The sequence below is a fragment of the Sesamum indicum genome, linkage group LG1, assembly GCF_026168435.1.
Source record: "Sesamum indicum cultivar Baizhima isolate 11 linkage group LG1, ASM2616843v1, whole genome shotgun sequence".
Classification (NCBI taxonomy): domain Eukaryota; kingdom Viridiplantae; phylum Streptophyta; class Magnoliopsida; order Lamiales; family Pedaliaceae; genus Sesamum; species Sesamum indicum.
Window position 1 is genome coordinate 3,621,775 of NC_142657.1, and position 15,487 is coordinate 3,637,261.

Here is a 15,487-nt window from a genome sequence, read left to right on the forward strand (position 1 = left end):
ATTCGTCTCGATCCTTGGGATGAAGCCCTTATTGGTCCTATTTTTGTTCAAATTTGTAGGATCTGGCCTTTGATTTCGACCACCATGGTCTCCTTCGAAAAGAGGATTTTCTAGAACTCCTAGGGTAGGAGTCACTACTTTGCTTCTTCCTCTTCCTTGGCTTGCTTGATTCTCCTATAATTATAGGAAAATCATTATTATTGCAACAAGGAGGGGTTCGTTTGATCTTACCTCTTAGCAGCTTCATGTTCTTTTGGACGGATGCTTGATAACGCCAGTACTTCAGTTTGTCTTTGAGGAAAGACATCCTCCTTGCTACTAAATCCAACAATCTTTCAGGTACTTTGTACGATTAAATCAACATTTCCCTCCATGGACTGCATATCTCGGCAAAGAACATGGGAGCGGTTACTTTTGTTGAAACTCTACTTTGGAAGAAATACTTTCTAAACCAATAGATATATTCATCTACTTCACAAATATTCCTTAATTCAAGGCCAAAGAGAACTTGTGCATATTCTCTAGCCTTTTCGATTCATTTTCCTTCGAAGTATCCATCTCTAATGAAGTGTATTTTGATAAGCCTTCATTCATAGCCTTTCTGCCATTGGACTTTTGGATTCTCTGGCAAGGATATTGGCTTTTGTATCTCCTGCAGTATTATCCCATCGGATTTTCATAGAACCCTTCAAGCTTATCTCTAATAATCTTATGAAGTTTTCTTTGTCGAGTTTTGGGCTAGTTGTTGTTATCTTCATGGCTGCAACCCATTCATCTATCAACTTCTCGATGTAACAAAAGTCGATAATATTCAAGTTTAGTATAGTGCGTATGGATGCAAGGGCTAGAGCGTGGTCCTTGCACAAGGTGTATTTTCAGGCACTCTCCTAGGGGTTCCTCCCCGGATTTTCTGTTATTCTGGTTCCCACGAAAGTTAGGGTGGGGTTGGTGTGGAAATCCGTACTTTCTCTCATTGACTGATTCTGTGGAGGATAATTGATCCTATGCTTCCCTCCAGTGGTGGCAGTGCTAGAGTGATTTAACAGGTTTGAATATTGATCAAATCCACAATTCCAAGTTGGGAAAAGGATTCCACAAATTCTTGTAAATCTGATAGATTTGCTCATGCAACCTCCATTATTTTATGAATCTGATGGCTTCAAGAATTTGATCATCTCTAGTCTTTGGCTTTGGAATCTCCATCTCCTTTCCCTTTTGATGTAGAAAAGACACTAATCCATAGGCATCCTTGATTCGTTCTCGTCGAGATCTGGATATTTCAGGTATTTTCTCTGATTTCTCTTTAGATCTGTGACTTCATTCTTCAGATCTGCAGGATCCTTGTATAGATTTGGGAGGATCTTGGGATCTCGTCTACTTTCTGACTCAAAAATTCTATTTTCATAGATAATATGGATCAACCTATGTCAATAGTTTTGAATTGTCTTTTGAATCTCTCTTGAATCTTGAGAGATTTTCAAAGTATCTGGTTTGAGTTCTTTTCATTCAATTCCTTTAATCATAATTTTTATAACTGTATTGGTGACGAAATTTACTCGTTTTTATTTCTCCTGCTGGGATTCTACCATGAACTTCGGGCGTCTGACCGCATTTCCTAATAGTATTTGGTGGACTTCGAAATTCCACAACCATTCGTGTCTTTCTCCTTCTGTGAGAAGATTCAAGTCAATCCTTGAACTGTTGTCACATTTTTCAAGAATTTTCATAAAATGTTCCTTTGTTGAATTTTTAGAATTTAAAAATATTCCCTATTGTCATTATAACTCGAACTTTTGTTCGATTCCATACTTTTGAAAAGTGTCCTCTATTAGGTGTTAAAAATATCTACTATAATATAATCAATTATTTCTTCAATAAATCTAGCTCCGGTACCATTCTATGCGAGCATGATTAAGCATATGCATTAAAATGCAAAAATTGGTGAGAATTGACTAAAATGCTCATTTTAAAGCATAGAGGGGTAAAATCCTCCAAAATTTGCTCGAATCTAGCCGGAGGACTAAAACTGCGACTTTATGGAGAGTTATAGGACTAAATTGCCAGTGTCTAAAATTAAAGGACCAAAACACCATTCAACCTAAGTTACAGAATTAATTTTTCAATTAATGGTATGTGTACCTTAGCATATAACTTAGAAATATATCTACATAATTACTTTTATTACTTTCAAATATTATCATAAATTTATGAAGGAAATCAAAAGTGATACTAATGCTCTATTTTTTGTTATAGAAATTGGATTACAAAAGGGAATATTTATTATAGATTTTGTCCCTTTTTAAAAGAAATCCTCTCATATCACACGGTCATATATAAAAATATCATTTAAATTAATGTATTTAAATATTAATATTTTTTATTTTACTAAAAACCTCACTAATTGAATATCCAAAAGAAAATATTCAAATGAATAACTCATAGAAGAGTATCTCCAAAAAGAATTGGTCTCCTCATGAGAGTGACTAGTCCCCCGAAATGGGTTTTCATTTCCTTCTTAGCCTTTTCTAATTGTTTCCTGATCGTGTCTCTGTTTCCTTGACTCTCTTCTTATTCTTTTTTTGCTTTATTAGTTATCTTAGCGTCTCTCTGACCCTTTCTCAGTCTGATGTTTTTTTTTGCTTGTTTTGTCTTGTTCAGTATAATCCTTGAGTATAAGTGTATTTTTCACTTTCCTCCGGCCGATTTTGTATTCCGCCTATCCACTCTTCATCAAGATAGGACTGATGATGAGCACTGCGGTGGAAAGGAGGCTGAATTTATCTCTTACTGTGGAGGAGAACGTAGAGAATTCAATTTCGAATGACGTATGGAATAAGGGTGGAAAAAGTGATGGATTTAAATTCTGTATGGTGGGAAGATTACTATCACATAGAAGCTCCAACTTGGATGCCCTAAAATACACTCTTAGTGCATTATTACAGCTAGTCAAAGGGATGTTAATGTGGAGGATTTCAGAAGACCAATTCTGCATCCATTTTAATCATCGACTTGATTTCCAACGTGCCTTGGAGGGGCGACCATGGTCTTTCGAGAGAACTTGCTACTACTTGGACCTATTGTGGAAAATGTGAACCCTGATGCAGTCGACTTCGAGTGGTGCCCATTTTCAATACAAGTGCATAACATCCCTTTCATGCAACATAACCTCACATGGCAGAATTTGTCGGTTAAAAAGTTGGCAGATTTTGTGAATACGAATTGCATGAACACGATCCGAATTGTTCTTCTACTATGAAGGTGAGGGTGGCTATGAACATCTCCAAGCCCCTTAAGCGAGCAATGCGTTTGTGTAGTCCGATCAAAGAAAATTTTCTAGTAACCATCTCCTATGAGAGACTTCCTAAATATTGTTACATGTGTGGTATTTTGGATCATATCACAAAATTCTGCTCGCTGCTATATGAGGAGGACTTTGAAGAGCCAGGGGAAGCCCTTCTGTATGGTCCGTGGCTTCGACCCAGTAATTAAGTCAGATTCAATAATGTCTTGCTGGGAAGCTCTAGACAATCATATAGTCATCAGTTTGTGCCTAAGTTTAACAGAGGTAGATTGTCGACGAGGTTTGAACGGCAAAAGAGAATATTGATACGCAACCATAAGGAAAGACAACCAATGTTGATCCTAAAATCTTGGAGAAAAAATGTGGGAAGTCAACCAATAGTGATCTTTGCTCTGATTTTCAACCCGCAAATCTTGATGCACTTTATCGGGAAGGAGGCGGGAACCATGATCCTTTTATCACTCTCTCCACCCATCCAGATATTCCCCAGGCTTACCATACTTTAGTGATTGAAAATCCTACCCAAACAAAAATCTCCCTCTCGAAAAATCATGACACATGCATGCAAACCAACAAAAACACTCCTACCCATATAAGCCTTCAAACTCACGTACATGTAGATGCACGCATGAAAAATCCCACTTTTCCCAACCCTATCCTACAAAACCCCATTATCCTATCTGAGGAAACTAGTCCACCTTCCCCACCTAAAACCATCACAACATCACCCGAGACCATCGTACTAGAATCAAACCAAAGCACAACCAGACCACTATAACCGAACCAGATACCAATCATCTGAGTTATCTCCCACTACACTCATAGAGATCCTTCTGACTACCTCTGATCCTTTCCAGTTAGTACCTCTATTGAATTATGCAAGTTTGAGGAATTTCAGAAAGTGCAGCAGGATGCTATTGGTTCTGCAATGAAGCACTTGGATGCTGGATAGGTGAAGAACAGAGAGTCGCTCTTTTAGTAAACGTTTTGTTGCATTAGCGATTTTGTTGCCTAATTTGCTAACAAGGCATTTGAGTCATTTATTCCAATGTGTATTGGTCCACGTCACTGACGAGGCAGTTACTTTGTTACCCACTGGGATTGTATTTAATCCTTCTTCTTTGCTCTCTGTAATTCTTACAGAAATGAAGATCTGCAGAAACAGAGCTTTTTGCTCTACGAAGTTCTTAGTTCAAGTTTTTAGTTTCTTTGCTTTCTTTACTACAAATTTCTACATGATATCAGAGCCTTCCTCCTGAATGTCTCTGTATACGGTTTATTGTTAATTGACCGATTATAAACATGATAGAGAATGCTACTACAACAGGTATGAATCATTATATTGGAGGAATAGAGTTGAATCAATTCGAGAAGGACGCTTTATACATACATCCTTCTGAACATTCGAGCTTAGCTTTGACTTTGTCTTTGCTGGATGGATCAAATTTTTTGGCTTGGAGTCGTGCTGTCTATGTTTCTCTAGGTACGAAAATGAAACTAGGTTTCATTGATGGAAGTTTTCCACAACCTGTTGTTGGATCGACAACTTTTTTGAACAGTGGGACGTGTCGATTTGATGGTGACTTCGTGGATTTGGAATTCAATTTCCAAGGACATTGTGGAGGGGCATTCATGTACTTCGCTTCTTCACGAGAGCTATGGCTTGCATTATAGAGGAGGTATGGTTGCAGCAATGAACCGATGGTATTTCAGATACAAAGAGACATCTCTTCGATCTCGCAGGAAGGTTTGTAACTTACTGGCTATCTCACGAAGCTTACGAAGTTTTGGAATGAGCTTACTCGCCTCGCGCCTTTTCCTAAATACACTTGCGGAGGATGCACTTGCGGCGTCAACAAAGCCATAACAGATCTAGTTACTTCTACTCAAGTTATACAGTTTCTCATGGGATTAGATGAAAGCTTTGACAATGAACGCAGTTAAATATTAATGCAGGATCCATTGCCGGATGTTGAGAAAGCTTTCTCTATGGTGTTTGCTGTGGAAAAACAGAGAGCCGTGCGGATAGATATGGTTGATTCTTCCAGCCACATAGCTTGTCAGTCTTCCTTGAACATAAATAGAAGAGAAGGTACTGACAAGTACAATCAGAAACGTAGGCCTTTTCTGGACAAAAAAGGATTGGTTTACACAAATTGTCGCAAACCAAGACACTCTCGTGAAACATGTTTTCAGATTCACGGAGTACCGGATTGGTATAAAACTCTAAATGACAAAAGAAAGAAAGGAACTGTGACTAAAGGTTTTGCAACAACTGTGGATGATAAGGTGACTGCCACGTATACTACATCATCACAGAGCATGGCTGAAATGATGTCTAAGCGTCTCAGAGTGATACAGAAACACAGTGTACCTAGTGATCCAATCACTAACAGTGTAAACTACGTACAATACGAAGAGGAGTTTGCTGGTAACATTTCTAAACCTTCTGAAATTGATTCGTGTTGTTGGATCATTGATAGTGGGGCGACTACACATATGTGCTGATGTTTCGCTTTTTAAATCCTACTCAAAACCTTCACAACCTCACTTCATTCATTTGCCGGATGGCTCAAAACGAGCTGTTTTGTACACTGGTGTTGTTCATTTAACAGCAACTCTTGTTCTGGATCATGTTCTACATATTCCTGAATTTTCTATTAACTTTCTCTCTGTTAGCCAACCATGTCAACAACGATCTTGCAGTCTTCTTTTCTCTAAAAATACTTATATTTCGCAGGACCAGGCCACTAAGCGGAATCTGGTTGTGGGAATACTTTACAAGAAACTATATTTATTTAAGCATCATCATTCCGACACAAACATGAATACCGATGTTGTGTCTTACTCCATCGTTCTTTATTGTAATCCTTTGGTTTGGCACTCTAGGCTAGGCCATGCTTCTTTTCAAGTGCTTAAACATATTCCTGACATCGGTTCCATTGATGTTCAAAATGAATCAGCATGTGATATATGTCATAAATCCAAACAAACAAGAATTTCTTTTCCTCTCAGTAATTCACATTCAAAGGCATCCTTTGATTTGGTCCATCTTGATGTATGGGGGCCTTATAAAACTCCAACTATATCTGGGTGCAATTACATCTTAACTATATTAGATGATTACAGTCGTTCGTTATGGATATATTTACTCAAACACAAATCCCAAGTTCTGTCCATTTTACATTCCTTCTCTCAGTTAGTGAACAACTAATTTAAGAAGAATATAAAGGTTCTACGTTCAGATAATGGGTCTGAATTCATTAACCACAAATGTCAAAGTCTTTGTGATAAGTTGGGAATCATTCACCAAACATCCTGTTTTTATACTCCGCAGCAGAACGGCAGGGTCGAACGAAAGCACAGGCACCTTTTGAATGTCGCTCGTGCTCTCTTGTTCCATGCCTCATTACCCATAAAATTCTGGGGTGATGCAGTTTTGGCTGCTACATTTATGATAAACAGAACTCCTTCCAAGCTCCTATGTTGGAAAACTCCATTTGAAAAATTATATGGACACACTTTTGCCTATAATCTTTTGCGGATTTTTGGTTGTCTTTGCTATGCATCAAATGTGAATCCCCATATTACAAAATTCCAACCTAAAGCCCTTAAATGTGCCATGCTTGGATATGCAATGAATAAGAAAGCCTACAAATTGTATGACTTGGAGAATGCATGCATTGTTATCTCTAGAGATGTTCACTTTCATGAGGATGTCTTTTCCTTCTTAAATTCTTCAAATTGTCCACTGCCTCAGGGAGCTTTACATTCAAATGATCATCCATACTTATCATCTGATTGGTCCCTCACAACTATACAACAAACTCATGTTACTAATCCTTCTGCTGCCTGATACCATTGTATCTACTCCTCCTACCTCCACGCCAAATGTTAGTCCTCCTCCTCTTAGGCGGTCCCTTCGGCCAACAAGAAAACCAGCTTGGTTAACTGATTTTGTCCCTCACTCCACTACCCCTTCTATACTCTGTTCTAGTAACATTGCATATGTCTTTTGTTGCCTCTCTTTCAATGTTGCAGGAACTCAAGTCTTTTTCAGATGCAGTGCAATATGTGGAGTGGAGAGATGCTATGAAGACTAAGTTGGAGGCCTTGGAACGCAATAAAACATGGCGAATGACATCCTTGCCCGATGGAAAGAAGGCTATCGGATGTAAATGGATCTTCAAGACTAAACTTCTAGCAGATGGATCTATCGTACGTTATAAGGCGCGTCTTGTGTCGAAAGGTTTCAATCAGATTTAGGGGATCGATTACACTGACAGTTTCTCCCATGTCGCAAAAAATGTTACTGTCCGTTTGTTCCTGACTTTGGCTGCAGCTCACGGTTGGCCACTACAATAGATGGACGTGAACAACACCTTTTTACATGGGCATTTAAACGAGGACTTGTATATGAGTCCACCGGAGGGCTATCCAGTGGAACCAGGGTTGGTTTGTAAACTAGAAAGATTGCTCTATGGCCTGAAGTAGGCGTCGCGACAGTGGAACGTGGAGTTTACTCTTAGATTTACAGAATTCGATTTTGTGCGATCAGCACATTATCGCTGCTTGTTCATAAAATGTACAAGCTCCGATCTTATGGCACTTCTCGTTTACGTTGACGATATATTGGTTACGGCTCCTACTATGGATGATATTCGGAAAGTCAAGTAGTATCTACATGACTTGTGTACAATCAAAGACATGGGGGATGCAAGGTATTTTCTCAGGCTAGAAATTGCACGAAACTCCACGGGTTTATATGTAAACCAAACTAAGTATATAGCTGATATCATCAACGACACCGGTTTGAGTGCTGCGAAATCTGCCTCTACGCCCTTTCCTCAGGGGCTGAAGCTAAACGAAGGGTGTGGTGCGTTGCTCTCTAATCCAGACTCATATAGACGATTGGTTGGGAGGTTGCTTTATTTGGGGTTCACTCGTACGGATATTTCTCACTCGATTCAGCAGTTGAGCCAATTCCTCACACGTCCTTGTGAGGCTCATTGGAAGGCGACTCTTCATGTGGTTCATTACCTCAAAGGATCTCCTTCAAAAGAGTTGTTTCTTCCTTCCAGAATATCTTTATTCTCAAGGCCTACTGTGATGCTGACTGGGCATCTTGCAGCGACTCTCGCCGCTCTCTCACTGGCTTTTGTATATTTCTAGGTGATGCATTATTCTCTTGGAAAACCGAGAAGCAATACACAATTTCCCGATCAACGGCTGAAGCAGAATATCGTAGTATGGCCGCTGTTGTCCGCGAGTTACATTGGCTCTCTTATCTACTTGCTGACTTTGGTGTTTCTTTCCCTGTGCCTGTGGAGTTGTTTTGCGATAATATGGCAGCTCTTCATATCGCTGTTAATCCCGTTTTTTATGAGCGTACGAAGCACAGTGAGATAGATTGTCACATTGTTCGCAATGCATATGCAGATGGCTTCATCCTGCCCACTTATGTTCGTAGTTCTTCTCATCCTGCAGATCTGTTCACTAAAACTCTTCCATTGAAGCTGTTTTGCTCTCTGTTATCCGAGTTGAGTCTGGTTTCTTTGGTTCCCAATCCCACTTGTGGGGGGGCTGTTGAATTATGCAAGTTTGAGGAATTTCAGAAAGTGTAGCAGGATGCTACTGGTTCTGCAATGAAGCACTTGGATGCTGGATAGGTGAAGAATAGAGAGAGTCGCTCTTTTAGTAAACGTTTTGTTGCATTAGCGATTTTGTTGCCTAATTTGCTGACAAGACATTTGAGTCATTTATTCCAATGTGTATTGGTCCATGTCACTGACGAGGCAATTAGTTAGTTACCCACTGGGATTGTATTTAATCCTTCTTCCTCTTTGCTCTCTGTAATTTTTACAGAAATGAAGATCTGCAGAAATAGAGCTTTTTGCTCTACGAATTTCTTAGTTCAAGATTTTAGTTTCTTTGGTTTCTTTACTGCAAATTTCTACAACCTCTACTGAATTAAAAAAAAACCTAGAAGATTCATAGAAGACCTCACACTGGCAAGGCATACAAAAACATCCCTCAATCCTATGAATTTTGGAAATTGTAAACTTCCACCCTCATTTTTCATTGACCTAGAGTAGCTTGGTAGATTTGAGAAAAAACAATCTCAAGATCTTTATGTTTCTATGGAAGAAGATACAATATCGACGGAGACTGTTGTGCAGTCCCACCGGACATTATGAGTTAAATAATTTGGAACTGCCAAGGTCTGGGGGGTCCTTGGACAATTCATCATCTTCGGGACCTCATAAAAAACACAACCCCCTATTGGTCATTTTAATTGAAACTAAATGTAATGCAAATAAGTTGGAATATGTTAAGTGATCTCTTGAGATGTATGGCGTCAATGTTGACCCTAAGAGCAAAAGTAGTGGTTTGGCTTTGTTGTGGTCGAAAGAAGTTTTTGTTGATTTAATAAGTTTTTTTTCCAACAATATTGATGCCCGTGTGCGGCTTTATGATACTGAGGATTGTTGGAGATTCACCGGGTTTTATGGCACACTGGATGCACGAGACAAACATCAGTCTTGGAATCTGATATGCCACTTTAACTATGTTTTGAACCTCCTATGGATGTGTGCGGGCGATTTTAATGCTATCATGACAAATACGGAAAAGGATGGGAAAGTAGATACTCTGCAATGGAAATTAAGAAATATTCATGAGGCATTGACAGACAGTAGACTCATTGATGTTGGCTTTAGTGGCGACCCTTTCACGTGGACGAATAATAGGGAATATCCCAATACAGTCTTAAAACAACTTGATAGAGTATGTGGGAACTCAACATGGATAGCCTCGTGGCTGAATACACATGTGTCGCACCTAGAAAGAATTTATTCTGATCATGCGCCGTTGTTGGTCATGCGCCGTTGTTGGTTACACGCGCAATTACAAAAATGAAGTGGCATAAAAGAAGCTCAAGACCTATTCGATTCGAAGCTCAATGGATAAAATCAACTAAATGTGAGCAGGTTCTCTTGGAGCTGTGGCACAAATCCTTATGCAAAACATCGAAGACTATAAGGTGGATTTGATGGGGTGGAGCTGTTAGGAGTTTGGTAACACCCAAAAACATATTGAGTTGCTGGAGAAAGAAATCTGCTCTATCCAAGATGGATGGATTTCCATAAATGACCAAAGTCGAATTCTGTTGCGAGGTCAACATAGAAGCAGAAAATTGAAGAGAAGAATTTATAGTTGCAGAGAATCAAGACTGATTTCTAATGGTGAACTCCCAACTTCTGTACAACTTAATCTCTGCTTTTTAAATTACAGAGGAGATGAGAAACACATTAACTCCTATTAACAGATTTGCTAACTACCTTCTAACTAAAGCTAACGAATAAAGTGCTATTTTAATTGAAGAAGTGCTAAAGGAGAGACAACAACTAATTACAAGGGAAGAAGTTGTTATTTCACTTAAAAGGCAGAAAACATAAAGTGATGTCGTGTTGGCTTGGTAATGCGCGTCTTCTTCCTTTTGCTAGTTGCAGAAGCAGCTGGAGCAGAAACAGAGTAAACTAGCAAGAATTCCTTCATCCCCCCCGCAAGTTGGTGCATGAGAGAGCAGGCCCAACTTGGAAAAGAGACGAGTGAAGGGAATAGGAGCCAAAGATTTTGTGAAGAGGTCGGCAATTTGATCAGAACTGGGAATGTGCTGAGCCCGAATAAAACCACGCTTAAAGTGATCGTGGATGAGATGACAGTCGATGTCGAGGTGTTTCGTGCGCTCGTGAAAAACTGGATTTTCAGTGATGTGGATTGCGGTTTTTTTGTCACAGTGGAAGGAAATGGGAGCTGCAACAGGGATGGAGAAGTCTCGAAGAAGGTAGTTGATCCAAAGTAGTTCACAAACGGTAGATCCCATGCTGCAATACTCGGTTTCGGCAGACGAACGTGACACATTGGCCTGTTTTTTGGTTTTACAGGAGACCAAGGAGCCACCAAAGAAGATGTAGTAACCGGTGATAGAGCGGCGAGAATCAACACAAGAGGCCCAATCAGAGTCTGAGAAGACAGATAGAGACAGAGTATTGCCAGAGGGAAAGAACAGACCCAAAGTGGATGTCCCCTTGAGATAGTGGACGAGGTGAAGAGCCGCAGCCATATGAGGATCACGAGGATGCTGAAGAAATTGACTCAATTGCTGCATTGCAAAAGAAATGTCAGGACGAGAAAAACCCAAATAAAGAAGGCGGCCAATCAACCTTCTGCAACGACCAGGAGCAGCAAGTAAAGCGCCAGAAGAAACATCAAATTTGATTTTCGGAGGAAGGAGGTGTGGCTGCAAGAGTAGCCTCAGTCAGTGAACAGTCACGAACAATGTCCAAGAGATACTTCCGTTGGGAGACATAAGTGCCATGAGAAGAACGTGCCAGCTCCATGCCAAGAAAATACTTGGCGTGCCCCAAGTCCTTAATGGTGAAAATTTTATCAAGGTAAAGTTTAACGTCAGTCATAGCTGCTAAAGAATTACTTGAGAGAAGAACGTCATCGACGTAGACAAGTAATACGATAAAAATTATATCAGTGCGGAGGATGAACAAGCAATGATCATGAGAGGATTGAACAAAGCCATAATGTTGCAGTTTAGTAGAAAGTTCAATGTTCCATTGACGGGAAGCCTATTTTAATCCATAGAGTGAGTGTTGCAATTTGCATACGAGGCCATCGTGAGCTTTAGAATAGCCAGCAGGAGGCACCATATACACCTCCTCGTCAAGGTGCCCGTGGAGAAACACATTGTTGACGTCGAGCTGCAAAAGAGACTAAGAAAAAGCAGAGGCAACGGAAATAAAGATACGCACTGTAACTGTCTTGGCTACCGAAGAGAAACTGTCGAAGTAATCGACACCTTCAATCTGGTTATATCCCTTGGCAACAAGTCACGCCTTGTATCTGTCAACGATCCGTCAGGCTTCAACTTAACTTTGTAAACCCAATGACAGCCGATGGCTTTGTTTCCTTGCGGCAGAGGAGTAAGATCCTAGGTGTGGTTTCTATCCAAAGCATCAAGTTCTTCTTTCATGGCCAGCCTCCATCATTCATGTTGATTAGCCTCCAAAAATAACTATGGCTTTTGTGCAGCATCAACTTGCGACAAAAACGACATGTGTGCAGGGCTAAAAATAGGTGAGTTACCTAGATGCAGGGTAAAGGAGGAGTGATTGCAGACGTAGTCCTGAAGCCAACAAAGAGGAGTGATGGTTCGTTGAGACATGCGCAAGGTAGGAGACGTAGGAATGCAAGGAGCGTGACATGCAGAAAGTGATTCAGTAAGATGAGTATTGGCAGAAGTTGAAAGTGATGAATCAGGTGCAAGAATAGGAAGATAGGATGAACACTCTAGGGGGTAACCAGAAAAGGGAAAACAGTTTTCATAAAATTGAACATCACGTGAGACTGACACTATTTTAGTGTCGAGGTGATATACTTTATACCATTTATGTAATTGGCTGTAGCCAAGGAACAAACATTTCAACGCTCGTGGGGCCAATTTGTCTTTGCGTGGAGAGGTATCGGTAGCAAAACACAAACAACCGAAGGTTTTGATATGAGCGAGTATAGGAGGCTTACCGTAGAGGATTTCATAAGGGGATTTCCATTCTAACAGGGAAAAAGGAAGACGATCGGCAAGATACGTTGCAGTGAGGACGCATTCTCCCCAGAATTTCTTTGGAAGAGAAGCTTGGTGTAGGATTGACCGAGCCACATTGAGTAAGTGTCTATGTTTGCGTTCGGCTACACCATTTTGTTGGGGTGTATAGGTGCAAGAATGCTAATGAAGTATGCCTAAAGAAGAAAAAAGAGCTTGACAACCAGCGTTAATGAATTCGGATCCATTATCAGACTTGGCAATTTTAACAGAGACACTAAATTGGTTCGAGATAGAAGCAAAAAAGGTAGCAAGTGTAGAGGTGACCTGTGCTTTGTTTTGTAGGAGAAATGTCCACACTGCACATAGTGGCAATTTGTAAGTGAAGCAGTTTTGCAAGGTCCCCACACATCCATGTGAACAATGTCAAAAATGTTATTGCTTCGAATTTCATGTGTGAATGGTGTTCGAGGTTGTTTAGCAACGTGACACGTATCACAAATTCCCCAAGAATTGTGGATCTTTTATTGATTTTATATGTTGAAGTACAGGAAAAGAGGGGTGGGCAAGACGTTTATGTCACAACCAAGAAATGCTGGAATTAGATGACATGTTACAGAAAGAAAGGGAAGTAAGACTTGTTCTATAGCAGCAGGAGTAAAGGAAGATTTGTTGATGATGTACAAGCCTCCTAGTACATTACCCACGGCAAGGATCGCGCTAGTCTTCAGGTCCTATAACCAACACTTAGAGGATGAGAAGAGTACAGAAACAGAGTTCGAATTGCAGAGTTTTTGGACAAAGAGTAAGTTATATTTAAAAGCTGGAATGTATAGAACATTGGTCATTGTGAGGTTGCTATGCAAGGGAATGTCTCCAGCAAGAGTAACAGGCTATGTAGAACCGTCTGGTAAGTGCACAAGAAAAGTAGGAACAATGGAATGTTTTCGTTTTAAAAGGGAGGAATCTGCACACATGTGGTTTGTGGCGCCGATATCAACTATCCAAGAACCAAAACCATCAGCATATGTAGTAGTAAGAGTGCCATTACCTGCAAAGTCATCTTCCTGTGCTAAGTTTACATGCAACAGGTCTGAAGCTGCCGCAGTTGAAATATGCCCCTTCATCATTTCCAGTAACTCTGAAACTTGCTTCAAAGCTTCGCCCAAGTCCTTTGTGTGCTCTCCAGTTTCCTTGTATTTAATAACAGTCGCATTGAAACCTCTTGGTGGCCCTTTTTCCTTCGTTTTTGCTCCTTGAGGGTCTTGTACCAATCCGGAAATTCATGAAGTTTAAAACTTGTATCCATCGTGTGTCCTTGTCTACCACAATGAAAGCAAACTTGTAGTTTTTTGTCAACGTAACCTCTACCTTTGTACCCAGTTTTCTCCAAAATAGGCGTATTCCCTCTAGAGCCTATGTTTCCTCTTTGATTGTTCCACTTTGAGTACAATGCCATTGCATTAGAATTGTCGTTAGTCTAAGTATTAACCAATCTTTGTCTCTCAACCCTTAGCACCATAGAGTAACCTTTGTTCACACTTGGAAAAGGATCCATAACAAGGATCTGGTTGCTGATGTTATTGTAGCTATCATCTAGTCCCATTAGGAATTATACTAGCTTTGTCAAGTTATGTTCCTCTGCGGCAATTCTGGTAAAACCACATGTAGGGGTGGGCAATCGGGTCGGGTTCATCGGGTCCCGATCCGACCCGACCCGATCGGATTCGGGTAAAACAAGGCGATTTGTTCGGGTTTTTATGGCGGGTTCGGATAAATCGAAACCCGTCTATTTTTAGTCGGATTGGGTTCAGGTTTTAAAACCCAACCCGATTACCCGATCGGGTACCTGACGTCAAGAGGGCGAAAATTTTAATAGGGTTCCTGTCTCTATCTCTCTCTCAGACTCTCCTGCTCCTGCTCCTGCGTTTCATTTCTTCCTCTCTCTCACCGTCACCGTCGCCGTCGCACGAGACTCTCAGCCTGCCAGCCACCACTCACCCCCTGTCCTGTTGCCGTCGGCCCACCCCTACACACGGTAATGGCATCTTTATATTATATAGTGTTTCTGCAATTTTGGTGTAAACCTCTTCTTCCTTAACTCGCTTCTCTGTTTGCTGAAGTTGCTTCTCTTTTTGCTTCTCTGTTTGCTTCTCTATTTTTTTCTATTTCATTTTGGTATGTACAATTGATTTATACCAAAATGAAATCATGAATTGTTAAGAAATAAAGGGTTAATATACTTTTTGTCTGTTAAGAAATTTTAATTCATGAGATACAGCTCAAGATATAATTAAAATTGTAGAAAGTAACATATATATTAAAATTTCCAATTGCTTCTACACGTATGATAGGGAAGACCTTGAAATTATTTTCATGTCCTATCTCAATGTAATAGGACTTTACAGAGGCTGCCTAGTTAGCCCAAGGGAATGAATGTTTAAGTGACATAAGTGTTATAACAAGAGCTCTCACCTTTTCTCCAGCAACAAGGATAACTAGTTGACCATCTCAGCAGGTTTTTTGCTACCTGATACTAGAGCTTCAAGCCTTCTAGGAAATGACCCCCCTTT

The 15,487-nt window shown here is 40.2% G+C and overlaps 1 protein-coding gene across 1 annotated transcript in view; it reads left to right on the forward strand.

Moving 5' to 3' along the window:
- LOC105156501 (L10-interacting MYB domain-containing protein-like) overlaps positions 1-4,253 on the forward strand; it is a 28,758-nt gene extending 24,505 nt beyond the window's left edge. The window contains exon 3 of the mRNA XM_020693181.2: positions 4,159-4,253. Coding sequence (XP_020548840.2) covers positions 4,159-4,253 — 95 coding nt within the window. The remainder of the gene's footprint in view (positions 1-4,158) is intronic.
- The last annotated feature ends 11,234 nt before the right edge of the window (positions 4,254-15,487 follow it).